The sequence below is a fragment of the Elgaria multicarinata genome, chromosome 3, assembly GCF_023053635.1.
Source record: "Elgaria multicarinata webbii isolate HBS135686 ecotype San Diego chromosome 3, rElgMul1.1.pri, whole genome shotgun sequence".
NCBI classification, from domain to species: Eukaryota; Metazoa; Chordata; class Lepidosauria; order Squamata; family Anguidae; genus Elgaria; species Elgaria multicarinata.
This window is the reverse complement of record NC_086173.1, coordinates 63,797,666-63,814,356: the sequence shown is the minus strand read 5'-3', so window position 1 is coordinate 63,814,356 and position 16,691 is coordinate 63,797,666. Positions and strand designations below refer to the sequence as shown.

The 16,691-nt window shown below is 42.0% G+C and overlaps 1 protein-coding gene across 2 annotated transcripts in view; it reads left to right on the top strand.

The window, feature by feature from the left end:
- Window positions 1-917: 917 nt before the first annotated feature.
- EVI5L (ecotropic viral integration site 5 like) overlaps window positions 918-16,691 on the top strand; it is a 48,414-nt gene continuing 32,640 nt past the window's right edge. For both annotated transcript variants that reach the window (XM_063120506.1, XM_063120505.1), the window contains exons 1-3: window positions 918-1,086; window positions 13,280-13,506; window positions 16,155-16,344. In XM_063120506.1, coding sequence (XP_062976576.1) covers window positions 13,325-13,506; window positions 16,155-16,344 — 372 coding nt within the window. In that variant the 5' untranslated portion in view covers window positions 918-1,086; window positions 13,280-13,324. The remainder of the gene's footprint in view (window positions 1,087-13,279; window positions 13,507-16,154; window positions 16,345-16,691) is intronic.

Sequence of the window (16,691 nt, the reverse complement as noted above, 5' to 3'; positions counted from 1 at the left end):
CGGCCCTCCCTGGCGATTTGGGAGCCTTCTGTCTTGCCACGGCGCTGCTGCATCACCTGCTAGAAATGTTTGGAGACGAAGGTTCATGGCTCGGTGCTGGAGCGAAGGTAGAGAGAGAAAAGGGCAAGGGAATTTGCATCTCCCTCGCAGCCCGCGAACCTCATTATTCTAGATCTAGGTTGCACGGAGGGATGAAGGAGAGCCGCCCTTTATAAAGCCCATTGGCGGTTTTTTTTTTTTTTTTTTTTTTGTCATTCAGGTAGGTTTCTACAACGCGGCCAATTTCCTACCAACCAAACTATTGGACCTCAGAGCCGGGGGCACATGTATTATCTCTCTCCTCCCCCTCGCCTATATCTTGACGTTATTAGCTTTTTATACGTAGCTCCACACACACATAGCCGCTCTCTAGTCCTTCTGTTTAGTCCCAGGAGCGAAGGGGGAGGAGCACCTCCTCCCGCATTTTGCTCTTGGAAATTTAAGTCGGTGGAACGAGCTGTCTGTTACTTCTTTCCTAGCTCCCTATTGGTCAAAATGAGATGGACGGGGTTAATATGCCCGCCCCTCTTTCAGAGCTTCCTTCCTCTGCCGCCGCAGCGGTAGCTTTCCTATCGCGCTCTCTTCTCTCTCTCGGCTCGCTCTCTATGAACGGTGGCTGGCGGAGGATCCGGTGCCTGGGAGAATCCTGTGTTCCGATTGGAGGATGCGGCTGGGTAGGCGGGTTCCGAGTGAAGAGAGCCCGGAGCAGAATTGGCCACTCAGGGGAAAGGGTGTGGAGGAGGAGAAGGAGGGAGGGTGGAGCCCGCTGCCTGTCAGTGAATTGGGGTTGCCGCGGGAGGGGAAGAAAGCGGTGGAGGGAAGGAGGGAGGGGGGGGAGAAGGACGTAGCAGCGGCGGCTCCTTTTGTACCGCCGCCACCGGCAGCAGCAGCTCCTCCATGGCTGCTGCAGCTCCCGGCGTGGTTACCTCCGCCGTGCTGCATGTGCTGACAGAGGGGGAGGCGGTGGCCGTCGAGGCCGGGCCCGGAGGCTTAGGACCCCCGCCTCCCTGAGGAGAAGGAGCCGAAATGGCAGTGCCGGCCGAGCAGGTAGGAGGACGCGGGCGCTTGGCTCTCCCCTCAGGAGACCCCTTTCCCCCGCTTGGCGGTCTGGCTCCTCGCCAAATAGCGCAAGGTGGGGATGGGGGGCACGCTATGCTTTCCCCCCTCCTCCCCCGGCGGTTTTCTTCCTATCCCTTTCCACCCCTTAAAGAAGTCTCCCTTTACCTTATTCGAGGGACTGGGTCTCCCCACCCCAGAGGTCTGAGGGAGCCAAGTTAACAGTCTTACTCTCCGCCTGTCCCCCCACCCCACCCCCGCTTGCAGTGTGTAGGCAGGGCCCGAAATCCTTCTCTCCTAGCCCCCACTTTGTGGGGCACCTGACCTAAATGTATTGGGACCTTTGGATTCTCTCGAGTTGCATGGCAGCCTTTCTTGTACTTGTGATAGTCAGGTTTGCCTTGTTCCATGGGAAGGTTAGACAAGCCTTCTTCTCCCACCATCCCCTTGCCCTGCCCCTCAGGGGAAAGAACAGTATTCTCCCTGAGTCTGTATTTGGCAAGGGAAGAGGTTTCCTTACCAAACCCTGAAGGTGTGTCATAATCTCTGCTAATCCCCTGTGGTAGTGACTTCTCTTTTCCTTCTGTCTGCCAACAAAGGAGTGGTTTGCTCTTCCTTTCCCTTAGGCAGGCCAACAATTACTATTTGTCATATATTCTGAATATACAGAGTGTTGTGCAATCCTTTTACTTTATTTCTACAACATATAGGTGTCATTAAAACTCAGACTAGATACTGAGACTGAAAATGGCAACTGAAGGGCAGCCAGTATGCATGCATCTAATCTGAGTTTTGAACCCAGGTTAACAGAGGATAAGACAGTCAATGGCTACTAGTCCCGACGGCTATATGCTGTCTCCAGAATTAGAGCCAGTATCTATGTACACCAGTTGATGGGGAATGTGAGTGGGAAGGGGCTATTGCCCTCATGTCCTACTTGTCGGTTTCCCTTGGGCATCTGGATGGCCACTGCGGGGGCTGAATGCCGGACTAAATAGGCCTTTGGTCTGAACCAGCAATGCTGCTCTTATGTCCATGTTCAGCAGCAGTTGGATCACATGGATTTCTTTGCTTTGGTAACTACTTTCTGGCCCATCACTGTTGTCGCCCTTCAGGAGAATTAACTATCCTGGGGACAAGGATGCAATTGACCCAAGCTGCATCTCTGTGCAGCTGTTCTATAAGCTTATTTCCTTTTCTGTCATTCCCTAAGATCAGTGAAGAGAGAGGAGACCTCTCATGGCCCAAAAGAGATGACGCTATCATTGCCTTTACCACAAAGTTCTTGGAGTTAAATGTTAATTGGCAAATTTCCTTAAAAGAGAGAGCACTTAACTGTTTTAGGAGATATTACCAGCCTCCTTTGGGTTAAAGAAAGCAATCTAGTCTGTCAGCCAGGGTGACTTTCTTTTTGCTAAGTCTCCTGTGCCATAGAGTGATTTTGTCTATTTGATCCCAAGGAATTTTTCACTTTTACTCTTTCCTACCAAATTCTTTCTGCTGAATGGTTGTTACTTCTCTGTGAATGCTAATTTTTAGGTTGCTCTTTGGTGACTTTGACATTTTCAATGACTAATTGAATGCACCCAGAAGGTGGGATGTTATTGTCCTGTTGTTAATTGTGGGAAGCTTTTTATTGTGTTCATTTCTGGTGGGCTTTAGTAACTACGTTAGAAATGTAGGACACTTGTTTTTCTTGTTAACGTTTTTATACAACTGCTTTTCATTGAAAGATTAGTGCACTCATTTGGCTTTATTGTTAATGTCTGTAATGTATTTGTCTGAAATGGCAGCATTACTTGTTTTGAAGGTGGGCAGTAGGCATGGGTAATCGTATTAATGTTTGATGTCCAGGGCCTTGCTGTCTTGGCATTAATAAAACCCTCAAGAAAGCACTGCTGTTCTACTAGCCTACATACCATCAAGTACCAGTGGGAAGCTTTCTAATATTATTAGACATTTGTTTTTAGCTGTAGCTGAAGTCCAGTGTTGCAGCTTAAACAATGGAGGAACTGTTTCCAACAGTGTGCCTTGAATGAAAGAATTAATGTATGCATGGGTGCAGACTGTTTCTATGGCATACTCAGTACTACCAATCCATTTTTAAGCATCTATTGACCATATCTATCTATTAGACAATGAAAATCAATGAAAATCTTTTGGATACCAATGTAGTGTAGTAATATAGTTTGAGATAAGCTGCTTGCCTTGCTGATGCTGGCTCATGGATGGCTTGTTCTTGGCTTCTACTTTGGTAAGAGTGCCTTATGTCTAAGCTAATGTCTAACATGTGGTGGTTGTAAATAGGCATTACTTTCTAGCCTAGGCAATACTGTTTTATGGTTAAGAGTGAATGATTGCTTGGAATCTCAGCCTTCAGGTGCCCTTAACACTTAATATTTAACCTCTTCACTCTTGATGCCAGCAATTTGTAGTCCTGTCACAGTTGAACTGAAAATGGAAAGTGATTTCTTCCCTGAAGTGTACCTGGGGTATCGAAGAATGTTAGACACTAAGAGCTTTTCAGAATATCACTTTGACATTCACAGAGCATTGGGTCCTTTGGAGAATGTAGGTTGTTAACAAATGGGAATGTGGGGAGTTTATCAATCTCTTATTCATCTGATCTGTTGAGCATACCTAACCACTGTTTGGATCACTCCTGAAATGTATATATTGGAGCACTTACAAGAGTGAGCACCATGACAAAGATGGCAACTTAGGATGGCTAGATCAGAAAGGCCTTTCCCATCTCCCCCTGCCCCCCCTCACCCCAGCCAAACTTCTTGTCCAGTTATGAATTGTAACTTTGGGAGACAGCAAGTCTTTGGTGGCCTCTCTTGGTTGCTCACGGAATGTTGATTCCAGCATCTCCCTCACTATTGCATACTCTGGCTGTGCAGAAGTGTGCATATATAAGGTTGGGATGGAGAAAAGGCAGAATGGAGTGAAAGCCTAATGGGTACTCTTCCTTTTATCCCCTCCTTGTTTGAACACTGAAATGTGTTCAGTTTCTACTGTAGCATTAGCAGTACATCTACAGAATGTAACAAGCTCACAAATATTTACAGGCGTACCTGCTGACACATATGTACTTTCATCTTCCTTGGCATAAATGGAAAAGAACCAACTTGTGTAAATCTTCCTTGCATGGTTGATTGATTACTTGCCTTGGAAGACTAGACTAGACTCCCAAGCTGATTACTTGCCTTGGGAGACTAGACTACTGGCTAGACATAAGCTGCTATAGTGTGAAATGGTGTTATTGATGTATAGTGAGTATTTGGTCCTCTGGCTTTATCTGTATCCACAGACTTTGGGGGGAAATTCTAGAGGGGTAGCAATGTTACTCTGCTATTGCTGTGGCTGATGACACACAGCTCTCCTTCTCATCCTCATCGGGTGAAGCTGTAGATGTGCTGAACTGGTGCCTGGCTGCAACAATGGACTGGATGAGGGCTAATAAACTGAAACCCAATCCAGACAAGACTGAGATGCTGTTATTGGGTGGTTCTTCTGACCGGATGGAGGGTGTTCAACCTGTTTTGGATGGGGTTGCACTCCCCCTGAAGGAGCAATTTCGTAGCTTGGGGGTTGTCCTAGAACCATCTCTGTCACTTGAGGCCCAGGTGGCCTCGGTGGCATGGAATGCATTCTACCAACTTCATTTGGCAGCCCAGCTGTGTCCCTATCTGGGCAGGGATAACCTGGCTTCAGTTGTCTATGCTCTTCTTACCTCCAAGTTAAATTACTGCAATGCACTCTATGTGAGGCTGCCTTTGAAGATGGTTCAGAAGCTGCAGCTTGTGCAAAATGCGGCGGCCAGATTGGTAACAGGGATAAGATAGTTCGAACATATAAGACCAACTCTGGCCTGCTTGCATTGGCTGCCTGTATGTTTCTGAGCCTGATTCAAGGTGCTGGTCTTAACCTATAAAGCCTTACTTGGCTTGGGACCACAATACCTGATGGAACGCCCCTTCCGACATGAACCTACCCGTACACTACACCCAACTTCTAAGGTCCTCCTCTGGGTGCCTACTCCGAGGGAAGCTCAGAGGACAGCAACAAGGGGGAGAGGCTTTTCTGTGGTACCCCCCCAATTATGGAATGATCTTGATGAGGCCCGCCTGTCGTCAACGTTACCGTTTCAGCACCAGGTCAAGACTTTTCTTTTCTCCCAGGCATTTAACAGCACATGTTGAGTTTAACTGACTCCAGAACTAGCTTTGGCCTGACTGAGTGTTTAAAAGTTGTTTTAAATGTTAGCTGCTTTTATGGTTTTAAATTTTGTATATTGATTCTTAATGTTCAGTCTTTTAATCTTCATAAACCGCCCGGAGAGCTTTGGCTATGGGGTGGTATATAAATGTAAGAAATAAATAAAGGTACTTCCAAACAGAGGGATCTCCACACTACCAGTTAGAAGGCACTGTGCAGCTATTCCAACTTTTTCTCAATGGATTTTCTACAGTAAGATATTCTACATTAAGAAGAAGTGGTGGCAAAACATAGGAGTGTTATGAATAGAAGAAATTATGTCTGCCCCTACATAAAATTCCATAATCAGGTAGCGTAATGGCATGATAAAAGCCTCATCCGGAAGCACCCATTGTCTGGTGGCACCTTAAAGATGGACTCTTACTGTGGCATAAGCTTTTGTGGTCCTGAGTCCATAAAACAGGAAATAATTTTTGTACAATGAAATTGACAAGCTTTTATAGACCAGGTGCTTGGTATAATGAGGTTCTTGTACAGAGAACTAAGCATGTAATGTGTCTGTAGAGAGACAGATCAATATATGGTTGAGTTTTTACATTTAAGACAAGTGGAGCCCTGCAACAAAATGTTACAGTGTGGAGTGTTTCTGTTCAGTGTCCCAGCCACTCTATTCCCTGTCCTCAACCAACCTGCTCCACTTCCTTCCCCTATCCTCCTCCAACAGTTGGTCAGCATTTTGGACTTACTCCTTATTGGGCTTACTTTTTTTTTCCATTTGGTGATTGTATTTTGGAATGTGTCCAATCCTGGCACCACTAAAACCTTGAATTTCTATGGGCAGCTCTCACTTAGTCCCTGTGGAAATTCACTGTGGTGCTGTGGGAATGTTTGTATTGTTGTTGAGTGTTTTCTTTTTCGTGTGTGTGTGTGTTCTTGAAAACCAATAAAATATATTTTAAATAGTTTCTTAGTGTGAGAGTATATTACCTAGCCAAACTATTATATGGTGTTCTCTACCTTTTTATTTCTGTCTCTTCCTCATCCTTCTGTCCCTTGCTAGTCCATTCTATTCCTCTTCCCACAAGGCTTTCTTTTCTTTTCCAGCCTCTCCATTTCATTCCCCCTCCCTCCAAGTGGCCATTTTTTCTCTGTTTGTTGACATGTTATGCCACTGAGTTATCATTGGGCTGTTTGCGGGGAGGGGAGGCTTCCCCTTCGGGTGTTTTTTTTAAAAACCTTTGCAAATCTCAGGGTTCCTGAGTCTATTGAAATCAGCATCTTGTGTTTGGTGCAGTTTTGGCTACATTCATGGAAACATGGGTAAACTTAAATCTGTATTTGAAGGAATGGTAAGAATAATGATTCTGTCAAAACACTTTTCATTTGTACTTAATCAATTTGCTTTTGAGGCTACCTTTCGGCTTAAAATTCAGATCTTGAGGTTATTATTGTTAGTTTGCTTCTTTCAGAAGGTGGTAGGCTGGGAGGTCACTGAACATCAAAGTAAAACAACTGCAATTTTAGCAATTGATTGGATGTTGCTATAAGACAGCCTTGCAAAGAAGGTCACAGAAGTGAACAATTCACCTCTATGCAAATGTTTGTGTAGATCATAAGTATGGAGGACCTGCCTTCGCTTCGTCTCTTCTAAGGCACCTAGCTTGATATAGATGCTTGAAACTAAAGAGCAAAGTTCTTTGCTGGTTTCCTTCCCTAGTTGCTTGGAGGCAACTCGTACTCTCTTGATATATTCAGGCAAGTACAACATTTTGTTACTGTCATATAAAGCCCTAAACAACTTGGGACCAAGATACCTAGCAGACTGCCTTCCCTTATACATACCCAGGTGACCTTTAAGATCAGCAGAAGAGGTCTTGGTGGTCATTCCGAAACTGACAGAATGTCATCATGAGGTACCCAGATGGCAAGCCTTCTTTATAGCAGCACCCACCATTTGGAAAACCTCTCTTGTGTAGTTCGGGAGGCAGAAAATGTGGCATCATTCAAATGCCTCCTGAAGACACATTTGTTCACGCAGGCCTTCCCAGGGCCTTAGTTAAATTAACTATGTCACTCCATTTTACTGTCCCATTTTACTGCTCTTTTATTGTTGGAAGTGTTTTAATGCTGTGTTCTATTATATTCAGTAATATATAAATGTTACAAGTAAATAAATAAAGCAGCTATTTAGAAGCCTGCTGTAAGAATAGCTTAAATTTGTAATGTATTTTATTCATACCGGAGCATTTTGCAACTACATAGGGGAGCAAAATGTGTTGGCCTCTTCTGCATCCCTTATTTTGTATGCACTTCTCAAATACTGATAAATTCCTTTGGAATTAAATAATACTTAGAAATATTATCACTCAAGTTTTTAATATTAAGTCTAAAATGCAATATCAACCAGTTATTGTGATTTTAGGGGTGGAGTTGTCATCATATGTGTCTTTACTATTCTGAAGTGTGTGGCTTGGAGCATGCATAGACTTTCCCACCATATCTAACAAGTGCACTGGATGGCATTTATTTCTTGGAACACATTTGCAGCCCAGTTCTATGTGTTCGTACTCGTTAAGTCCCATGGAGTTCAATGGGACTTACTCGCAGCTAAACGTGCATAGGATTGTAGCCTTGGAACAATATTTTACCACAAATTAGCTCCTTTAAACATGTTTCGCAAAAGGAAATAAGAAAATTCAAGCTGAAAATGCTGCCTTATGTCCAGTACTAAATACATAAGTATGGATTCAATATTTTTATCTGGAGATTACCTAAAACATCTGAGCCACGCAGGCTGATGTGATGAATGGTGGCTGCTGTCTTCTCATGAAAACATTTTCCATCTCCAGGCTAAGTGTTTAGATATGGCCGCAAACCAACCCTTTGTCGTAAATCACCGTTACAGAGATAAGCAGGTGAGAAATGTCAATAAATAGTCCGTAGTGGAAAGCCAAAGTATCTGTCTGAAACTGGGTCAACAATACTGAAATCAGGAAAGCGTCAAGGCATAGTCAAAGTCCAGTACAAGGTCAGGTTAGGTCCAGGCAAGGTTCAGGAGCTGGTAGGCAAGGAACAAGGGCAAAGGCAGGGAAGAACAGCAATTACTTCCAGCAAACCTCCCAGCATCTCAGGCTTTCTTTATTTTGTGCTGCTGATGCCTGAATGAGGCTAGCTGCCTTGGATTACAGCTAGCTCCTGTGAAGGGCTCCTCCCCAAACTCTCTCAGGCTCAGCTGTTCAGCCTTTCTCCTCTATCCCAAGCAGAGGCAATTAGAGACACAACACTCTTGATGTCTTATACCTCCCAAAGGTACTTCTGTGTGCAACCATCCATCAGGAATGTAGGAATGTCATCCAGTTTCTTATTGATGCAGCCTACTACATGAGTGATAACATGTTCTGTGTGCATTTCTGCTCTATGTAGACATATTGTTTCAAATTGGATGGAATGTATCTTCAGTATGTCCTGTTGTTGGGGAAACTTTGATGGGTGCAATACCTCCATTTAAGATCCACAGTTGGTAGTTTTACTTGAAGCTACTTTCTCCCAGATGAGAAGAATGTTTGCCCACAGTGACTGGCATATAGGTCTTCTACCATTGTCTTTCTTTGCTTGGAGCCAATGGAATCTATCTATTAGATTAACAGCATTGTGATTGAGGATTCTGGTTCACACCCTCACTAGTAATCATTTGTCATAGAGAACAGGATGTGATAGCTACCTTGGTCCCAAAGGCTGACATAGTAGTAAAAATGGCATAATTTGTGAACAATGGCATAATTTGTGAACAAACATTTGGAAGCTTAGAGCATTTGTAGGGAGGTCCACTATAGAGTTTCTGTTTTAGTACTCCTTTTCTTTTATAAGCTTTTGGGCTTATAGGTGGTTAACCTGTGTTGCTGTAATATATTTATGGATTTTTATAGATCACAGTTATATCAGGTTTTGTATTAGGGAAATGTATAAATACCCCTCCTGGGTTAGAAATCTTAACAATGAATACTGGCGTTAACCCTATACTGCAGTTAGGCAAGTTAGATTTGATCACAAAATCACTTCAGGATGAAAGGATCAATGATGGCAAACTGCTAGAGATATTGTGAATTGTACATCTGTCATACAAATTTATATTTTTTTTACCCGGCAACCAGCTCCTATTAGTTACCAAACCCTCCATTGTAGAAACTGAGCATATGCAAATCATAGGTTTTTTTAAAAGAAGTGTTTCATTTTACCTAACCACATATCTAGTGTTCTGTTCAGATCATCACTTGCATTATACATTTGTAGCCACAGGACCTTACTTTTTGCTTCCATTTTTCTTTGAAGGTATACATGCTATGCGTCTTCTGCTACTAGCACAAACATACACCTAAGCAAAAACGATGTCACCTTACCCCAGGTACTTGAACCGAAAGAAGTGTACACTTGCTTTCTTTTAAGCAAAACACTTCTAGATGGCACATGAAAGAAGGGAGTGAGTAAGTCTGACTTCTGGTGCACCTTCTGTTATTACCTAATAGTTAGGTACACAATAAGGTCCGATCCTTTGTCCTAGAAATCAGGAAGTGGAACAGAGGCTGAAAGAACTGAGCAAGAAATGGAGTCTTTATCCCTGTCTTCATTTAGACCTAGTAAATGATCTTAGCCCCAACTATTTGATCAAAATATCCTAAGTTACCAAATATTACTCAGAGAAGATTTGAGAATAATTGCTTCTAAAATCTATAGCAGCCTTCCTCAACCTAGTTTCCTGCTGATGTTTTGGACTAAAACTCCCAGCATTCCTGACAATTGGCCATGCTGGCTGGGTTGGAGAGAGCGCCTAAAATCTGGAAAACCATATAGGTGCAACAAAGTGTGTTCACATTGAAATAACTGCAGCATGACCATACGAGAGAAAATATTTATGATAAAGCTACTGCTGCCATCTTGCAAGCCCACTTTCCTTCACATACTTTGGCTATTGGGCCTAAGACTTAAAAAGACTAAGGCCTTAGCTAGACCTATCTCATAGTCCGCGATGGAGGAGGGAAGATCTTGCATTGTGATTAACGTGAGATCCCTCCTCTGTTTACACGTGAGGCACGATGACCTCAGGAGGAGAGGTGTCGTGCCCGCCTTTTATTTATTTATTTATTTATTTTAAAGAGGAAGGTGTGCACAAATGCTCATGAGCTAAAGGTAAGGTTTTTTAAAATTTTAATTACTTTTCCCGCTTCCCCCACCCTACCCCCGATGGGCGCAGCGCTCCTGGATCCGCGTAAGGAATCACGCAGATCCGGGTCAAACTGCGTTAATGGGCCACATGTTCCATGGCAACGGGCTCAGCCCGGGACTGCGGAAAAAGCGGGCCCAAAGGGGAGGGCGAGATCCCAGGGCAAGGGAGGGATCATCCCTCCCTGATCCCGGGATCCCCTGTGCATCATGTGGACGCACAGGGACGATCCCAGGATTCACCCTGAGATTTCGCCCAGTCTAGCTAAGGCTAGCTAACCGGTCTAGCTAAGGAGAGAGTGTATGTAATAATAGAAAGAAATGATTCAACAACGCCTGGAAGACAAGTTTGTTTTGTTTTTTGGGTTTTGTTTTGGGAACGTCTCAATGCCACATTAACATTTTATGTAAAATAGATACGGTGTTTGAAGTAAGTGGTTGCACGTGAAGGCAAAGCAAGCCCCGTGAGCCAACTCAGCAGGTGTTTGAGTTGTTGTAGTATATTATACCAGTTAGTCTAGTGAAAACCCTTAAGAATACAGCATGTTGGGAAATAGGGCCTTACATGGGAGGGTGTCTCAGGGGCTTGCAGAAAAGGAGATGCAACCTCAAATCCCTCCTCCCAGCCCCCGCAGAAAACTCAGTAGTCTTTACCTCTCCATTGGAGAAGAGTGAAAGTAAGTGTGATGGGGTCAGTCTGGGTATGGTTGTGGATCATAAGGATCCACAAATTTTCTGGTTCCTATATATCCCCCCCTTCCAAACCAGCTGGTAATCTATATCCCCCCTGGTGCTGGTAGAGACTAATTCTCAGTGGTCTCAATTAGAGGGAATTAAATTAAAAACAAACGATGGCCTGGGAAGGGAAATAAAGAACAGAAACACTGCTCCACCCTTACTTCTGCTCTACTGACATGAACCTGGAAGGGCTTCGGATATCTCTGAGACTCTGACATCAGAGCTCATTAAGGTAAAAGTTAGGATTATGATTGCTCCACCTATCATATAAGACTTTGTAGTACATTCACTGAGTTCACCGAGTCTACACTTCATGACATAACCAGAAACATTAAAAAAAAAACACCAATATTTTCAAGTGCCTTAATAAAATTATGAGTGGGTTGGGAGTGGGGAGTAAAGCTCTTTGGGAAATATCTCTGCAAATCTGCAGAAAAGAATTTAACAAAGTCCTATGATCTTTGTACAACAACTTAGCAGACTAAAGGAAGGTGGAATGACCTCTTTATTTCAAAAACCTGGGAAACCTTTGTGCCTGAATTATTTGTGGCTTTAGAAAAAAAGTGTTTCATATTCTTGATAGGGATATTATTTATGTGTTAGCAATCAGTTTACAATAATAAAACCAAACAACAAAATACCAGCATATTGTAGCTTAAAACTCTTACTGCCGGTAACCAGGCCTTAGGAGAGGGATTTCAATCTTTCAGAACGGGGGGGAAAACTGCACAAAACATTGGAAAGCACAAAATGATCACTGGTTGAAGGAAAGGAGATGGGGCCAGGTATTAGTGGTGCTATCGTGACCACTAAAACATATTAGCATAAATAATTCAATAGTTATAAGTTATTTTATTCTTAAAACCAGGCTCTGTATCTGTTTGTCAGACTGCATATATTGCACTTGCTTTTCTTTTCACCTGTAGGTGGAATGTCTTTAAAGTATTCCTACTTGGAGTCTTTCTTAAAACCATAGTGATGACAGTATGGAAATATGGGAACCTGCACACTGGACGATTTTGGCTCTGTTTCAGTGTTGCTCCTTTCTGCTTCATTTTATTTGGCCAACTTCACAAAAGCAAAAGCAAAGAAAAATAAATTGGCCATGACTAATAGGTCTGATAGTTACAGGTGAACTGATTAGTTGATTTTTATCAAGTGAAATTGAGATGCTTATGTCGGTATATAGAGTGTAAATAGTCATATTTGAGTAATGGTCAAATTGGCTTTTCATTTAAATAGATTGAGATATATGAGGCTTTTTTATCTGGTAGAGGTATTGATTCTGTTTAGAGATTAACTGTAGGGCTAACATGCTGTTCAGCTTATTTAATGTTTATCTGACTATTCTTTAAGAAAAACTTGGTATTTAGAATTAAAAAATCAATCAATCCTTTTGTGCTTTTGGTTTAGCGCTACAGCAGAAAGTATCCATGTGAATGTGCCCTTGCAGAAAAGGGCCTGATGTAGATTTGATTATTCAACCATAGCATAAATTGAATGTGTAAATTTTGGTAGAATGCAGTACACTAACCTGACAGTTTTGTAAAGACAAAATGTGTTACGCTGCCTGTTCTATCTTGCCTATTAGTGAAGTGAATTGACTTGTTTTGGGGGAAACCCAAGTTCAGATTCCCTCAGCAATTCACAATTTCTCAGCCTAACCTTCCTGAGGATTATTGTGATGCTAAAATGTTTCTCAGAATTTCTTAGAGACAGAGTAGGATTCAAATGTTATATATCTAATTCCCAGATGCCAACCATGAACAGTGGCAGGAACTACACTACTGCTTTAAAGTGCTTTATAACAACCGGTGGGGGCCAGGACACACTGCATATATAGTTGTCAAAACTATTATAAAGCGCTTTGAAGCGCTTTAAAGCAGTAGTGTAGATCCGAAGGATCTTGGTCTGGTCTTATCAAGGCAGTTCTTATGTTGACATTGATTAGGGGACAGATGCAAAGAAAAGAGATGGTTGCTTTAAAAACTGTGTTGCCCCCTTTCAGGTGATACTTTGACCTTCCTGCAAACTGTTTCTGAAGACTTTTTGAATGAATATCCCTGTTACTCTCAAACTGCCTGAAATGGCAAGTCCAGCGATCAGCCCTGACTCTTCCTCCCATGAAGCACTCTCGTCTGTCAACTCCATGCCTGCATGCTCCCCCACTTCAGATTCTGAGAACCTGAGCCCAGATGAGCTGGAGCTATTAGCAAAGCTAGAAGAACAAAACAGGTGAGAAACTCTGAATTTGTAGTACCGAATGAATGTCTGTAGATCCCTCCCCCCACTTCATCTTGGGATTCTGAACATGCAGTCCTCAAATCTGGTTTTCTCCCTTGACCCCCATCCCCCGCTGCTAAACCTGCTTTTTGTCACATCTTGCCTGATGAAGAGATCTCGAAAGCTTTCACAGTTTTTGTGGTCTTTTGGTAGCCTAATAATATTACACTAATATGGATTTTGGAATTTTTAGTAACAGGTGGTATGGAACTTTGAAGTCTGTCTGATCTAACAACCTACCCCCCTCAGATGAATGAAGTAGACTAAACTTGAATATACATACACGTCTGGCTTTATGTTAAAATGTGGCTATTTTTTAATATTAAAGCTGTAAAATGGATTCTGCTAGTTGGGTGCTCCACATAAATATACAATTTAAATTATTGTGGGGGCATCAAAATATTAATACTAAACAGTCCTGTATCACCAAATGGAAGATCTGCTTTGGTAGTCCATAATGAGACCAACTGTCACTCCTTTCCCCCCTTTAATTCTAATGTTGTTATTACTGGACCTATTAACATGAGCCATATTATTATTATTATTATTATTATTTATTTATTTATTTATATAGCGCCATCAATGTACATGGTGCTGTACAGAGTAAAACAATAAAATAGCAAAACCTTGCCGCATAGGCTTACATTCTAATAAAATCATAATAAAACAATAGGAAGGGGAAGAGAATGCACCAAACAGGCACAGGGTAGAGTAAAACTAACAGTATAAAAGTCAGAACAAAATCAAGTTTTAAAAGCTTTAGGAAAAAGAAAAGTTTTTAGCTGAGCTTTAAAAACTATGAAAGACAAATTTGCCTGCACATTCTCTAGTGTTGCTTACGTCATCCCCTTTAGAGTCGCTCTCAAAAAAATAAAATGGACAGTTGCAATAGTGTGTTGTGGTGCAATTTGAGAGTTTCTCCATTTGAATAGGGATTGGCTGTTCCTTGCTCCAGAAATGTCCTCCCTTGTAGCAATTATTTAACAAACTGCATGTATTTTGGAGCATGAATGATGAGCAAGAGTGGTGGTGATAGTTAGTCACCCAAATATAGGTCTGACATAAGAACCCCTTAATAAATGAAAGCAATATTTCATATTTTTCAGGTACTGTTGCTTATGGGGGCTATCTAGATGAGGCTTAATCCTAATTAGGGTCAGAACTTTTGCCCAAGTAGGTGAGATCCAATAGGTGGGTGTCAAACTTGAGTAGGTAGGAAATGAAAATCCTATTTTGGATTTGCCTTTCAGTTTCTTGTTACGTTTGGATTTGACAGCTACTCAGATCATATAAACAACTGTAGATCTGTTAGTTTCAGTAGCTCTAGGTTTGCTTCCTTCTGAATGTTTTGTTTGATTTCTAAGTGGCCACATGGTGGCATCATAACACCAAACGATTATTACAGCATGAGACCTGCAATGGTAAACAACTAATGTTGAGCAGAGTATGGAATAATTTCTCAGTAAGTTGTCCTGTGTTTCATTGTTTCTTTGAAGTACTTGATTTTTTGGTGCAAGGTATAACAGCTGTTTCCTTAGTCCTAAAGCAGTTTTATTTACCTGACCATTTTTATTATGGTCCCTTAAAATGTGATTATCAGAGAAGAAGAAAATAAGTGAAAAGCCCAAAATCCTTGCTTGGATTTATTCTGGTTGTATTTTTATATTGTGTTTTTATATTGTGGTTTAAGTTTTACAGTTTAAATTATTCTTTATGGTTTTAATTTTTGTGAACCACCCAGAGAGCTTTGGTTATTGGGTGGTATAGAAATGCAATAATAAATAAATAAATAAGAATACCTTGTTGAATAATAAGCAAAACACCTGTTATAGTATTCTGTGGAATCAAGTTCTACTGAGCTATATATAGTGAACAAGGCTTTCTTATTTTCTTAATGCAGAAATATATTCTGCCTTTTAAAATGAATCTATGAGTAACAACTGTACAGCGTTTGGCTAAAGGCTGTAGGAATTTAGCACGTTGATATGTAGATCGACCTAGTTGGCGTCTGATTTGAAGATGATTTGTAAAAGTAATAGAATTCAATTTGATTTAATTCTCTAGTATGGTTGAATACAAATACCACCTTTACCCTAAAGAAAGGATTTAATATTTGAAATGAGATGAAGCCAAGATATTCTTAATTCTTACTACACATTTTCTTAAAGTTAAAGTAGCATCTAATAAATAAGTCGTGTCCTGTGTCTTTTCTTCTTCCCTGCCCCCCACCTTTTTCTCATGATAGTGACCCTGAGAATCCCTCTATTGTCCTTCAGAGGTGGAAGGCTTTTGGAAGCTGTGTTACCTACGGAGGTGGTTTGTGTAATCCTGGCATTTGTGTAATTCTGGTATCACACAAAGCACCTCCATAAGTACTGGCATGATACAAGGTTTGTGTACAAGAGAACTTTGACTTCGTTTGATTTGCAGCTCTGTGCATAAATCTCTGCATGTGCAAAATTACCCCCCTTGAATGAAGTAATAGGGAGGCCCATTTATGTGTCAGGGCCATTGGTTGCTGGAACGCATGTGACATTCTGGGATCTAACCTGTTTGTGGGGCTGTTAGGGATGCCACTAATTGGGGATGACATTTTCCAGGCTTCTGGAAGCAGATTCGAAATCTTTGCGCTCTATGAATGGTTCACGAAGGAACAGTGGATCCTCTTTGGTCTCCAGCTCTTCTGCCTCATCCAATCTGAGCCATCTTGAGGAGGATACTTGGATATTGTGGGGAAGGATTGTCAATGAATGGGAAGAATGGCGGAAAAAGAAGGAAAAATTGCTGAAGGTGAGGGAAGTGGTTGTCTCTAACAGTGGCATGTCCATGATGACATCAGCATATTCCCACTTTTTATAAAGTATGCTTGAATGCATTACCTTAATGATTTTCCCAGCTGTGTATCCCTACTTCATAATCATGGGCCAGCTGAGCCTTTCCTAACCTGGCAATTTCCAGATGCGCTGGATTACAATTTCCCATCATCCCCAGCCAGTGGGGGTGGGAGATAATTGGAGTTCTAAGCTACTACATCTGCAGGGTGACAGGCTGGGAAAGGCTGGGCTAGAACATCTAATGATGGGTGGGGGAAACAGCGCATGGATTTTTCATCAGGGGTAAAACATTAAAGGGAAAGA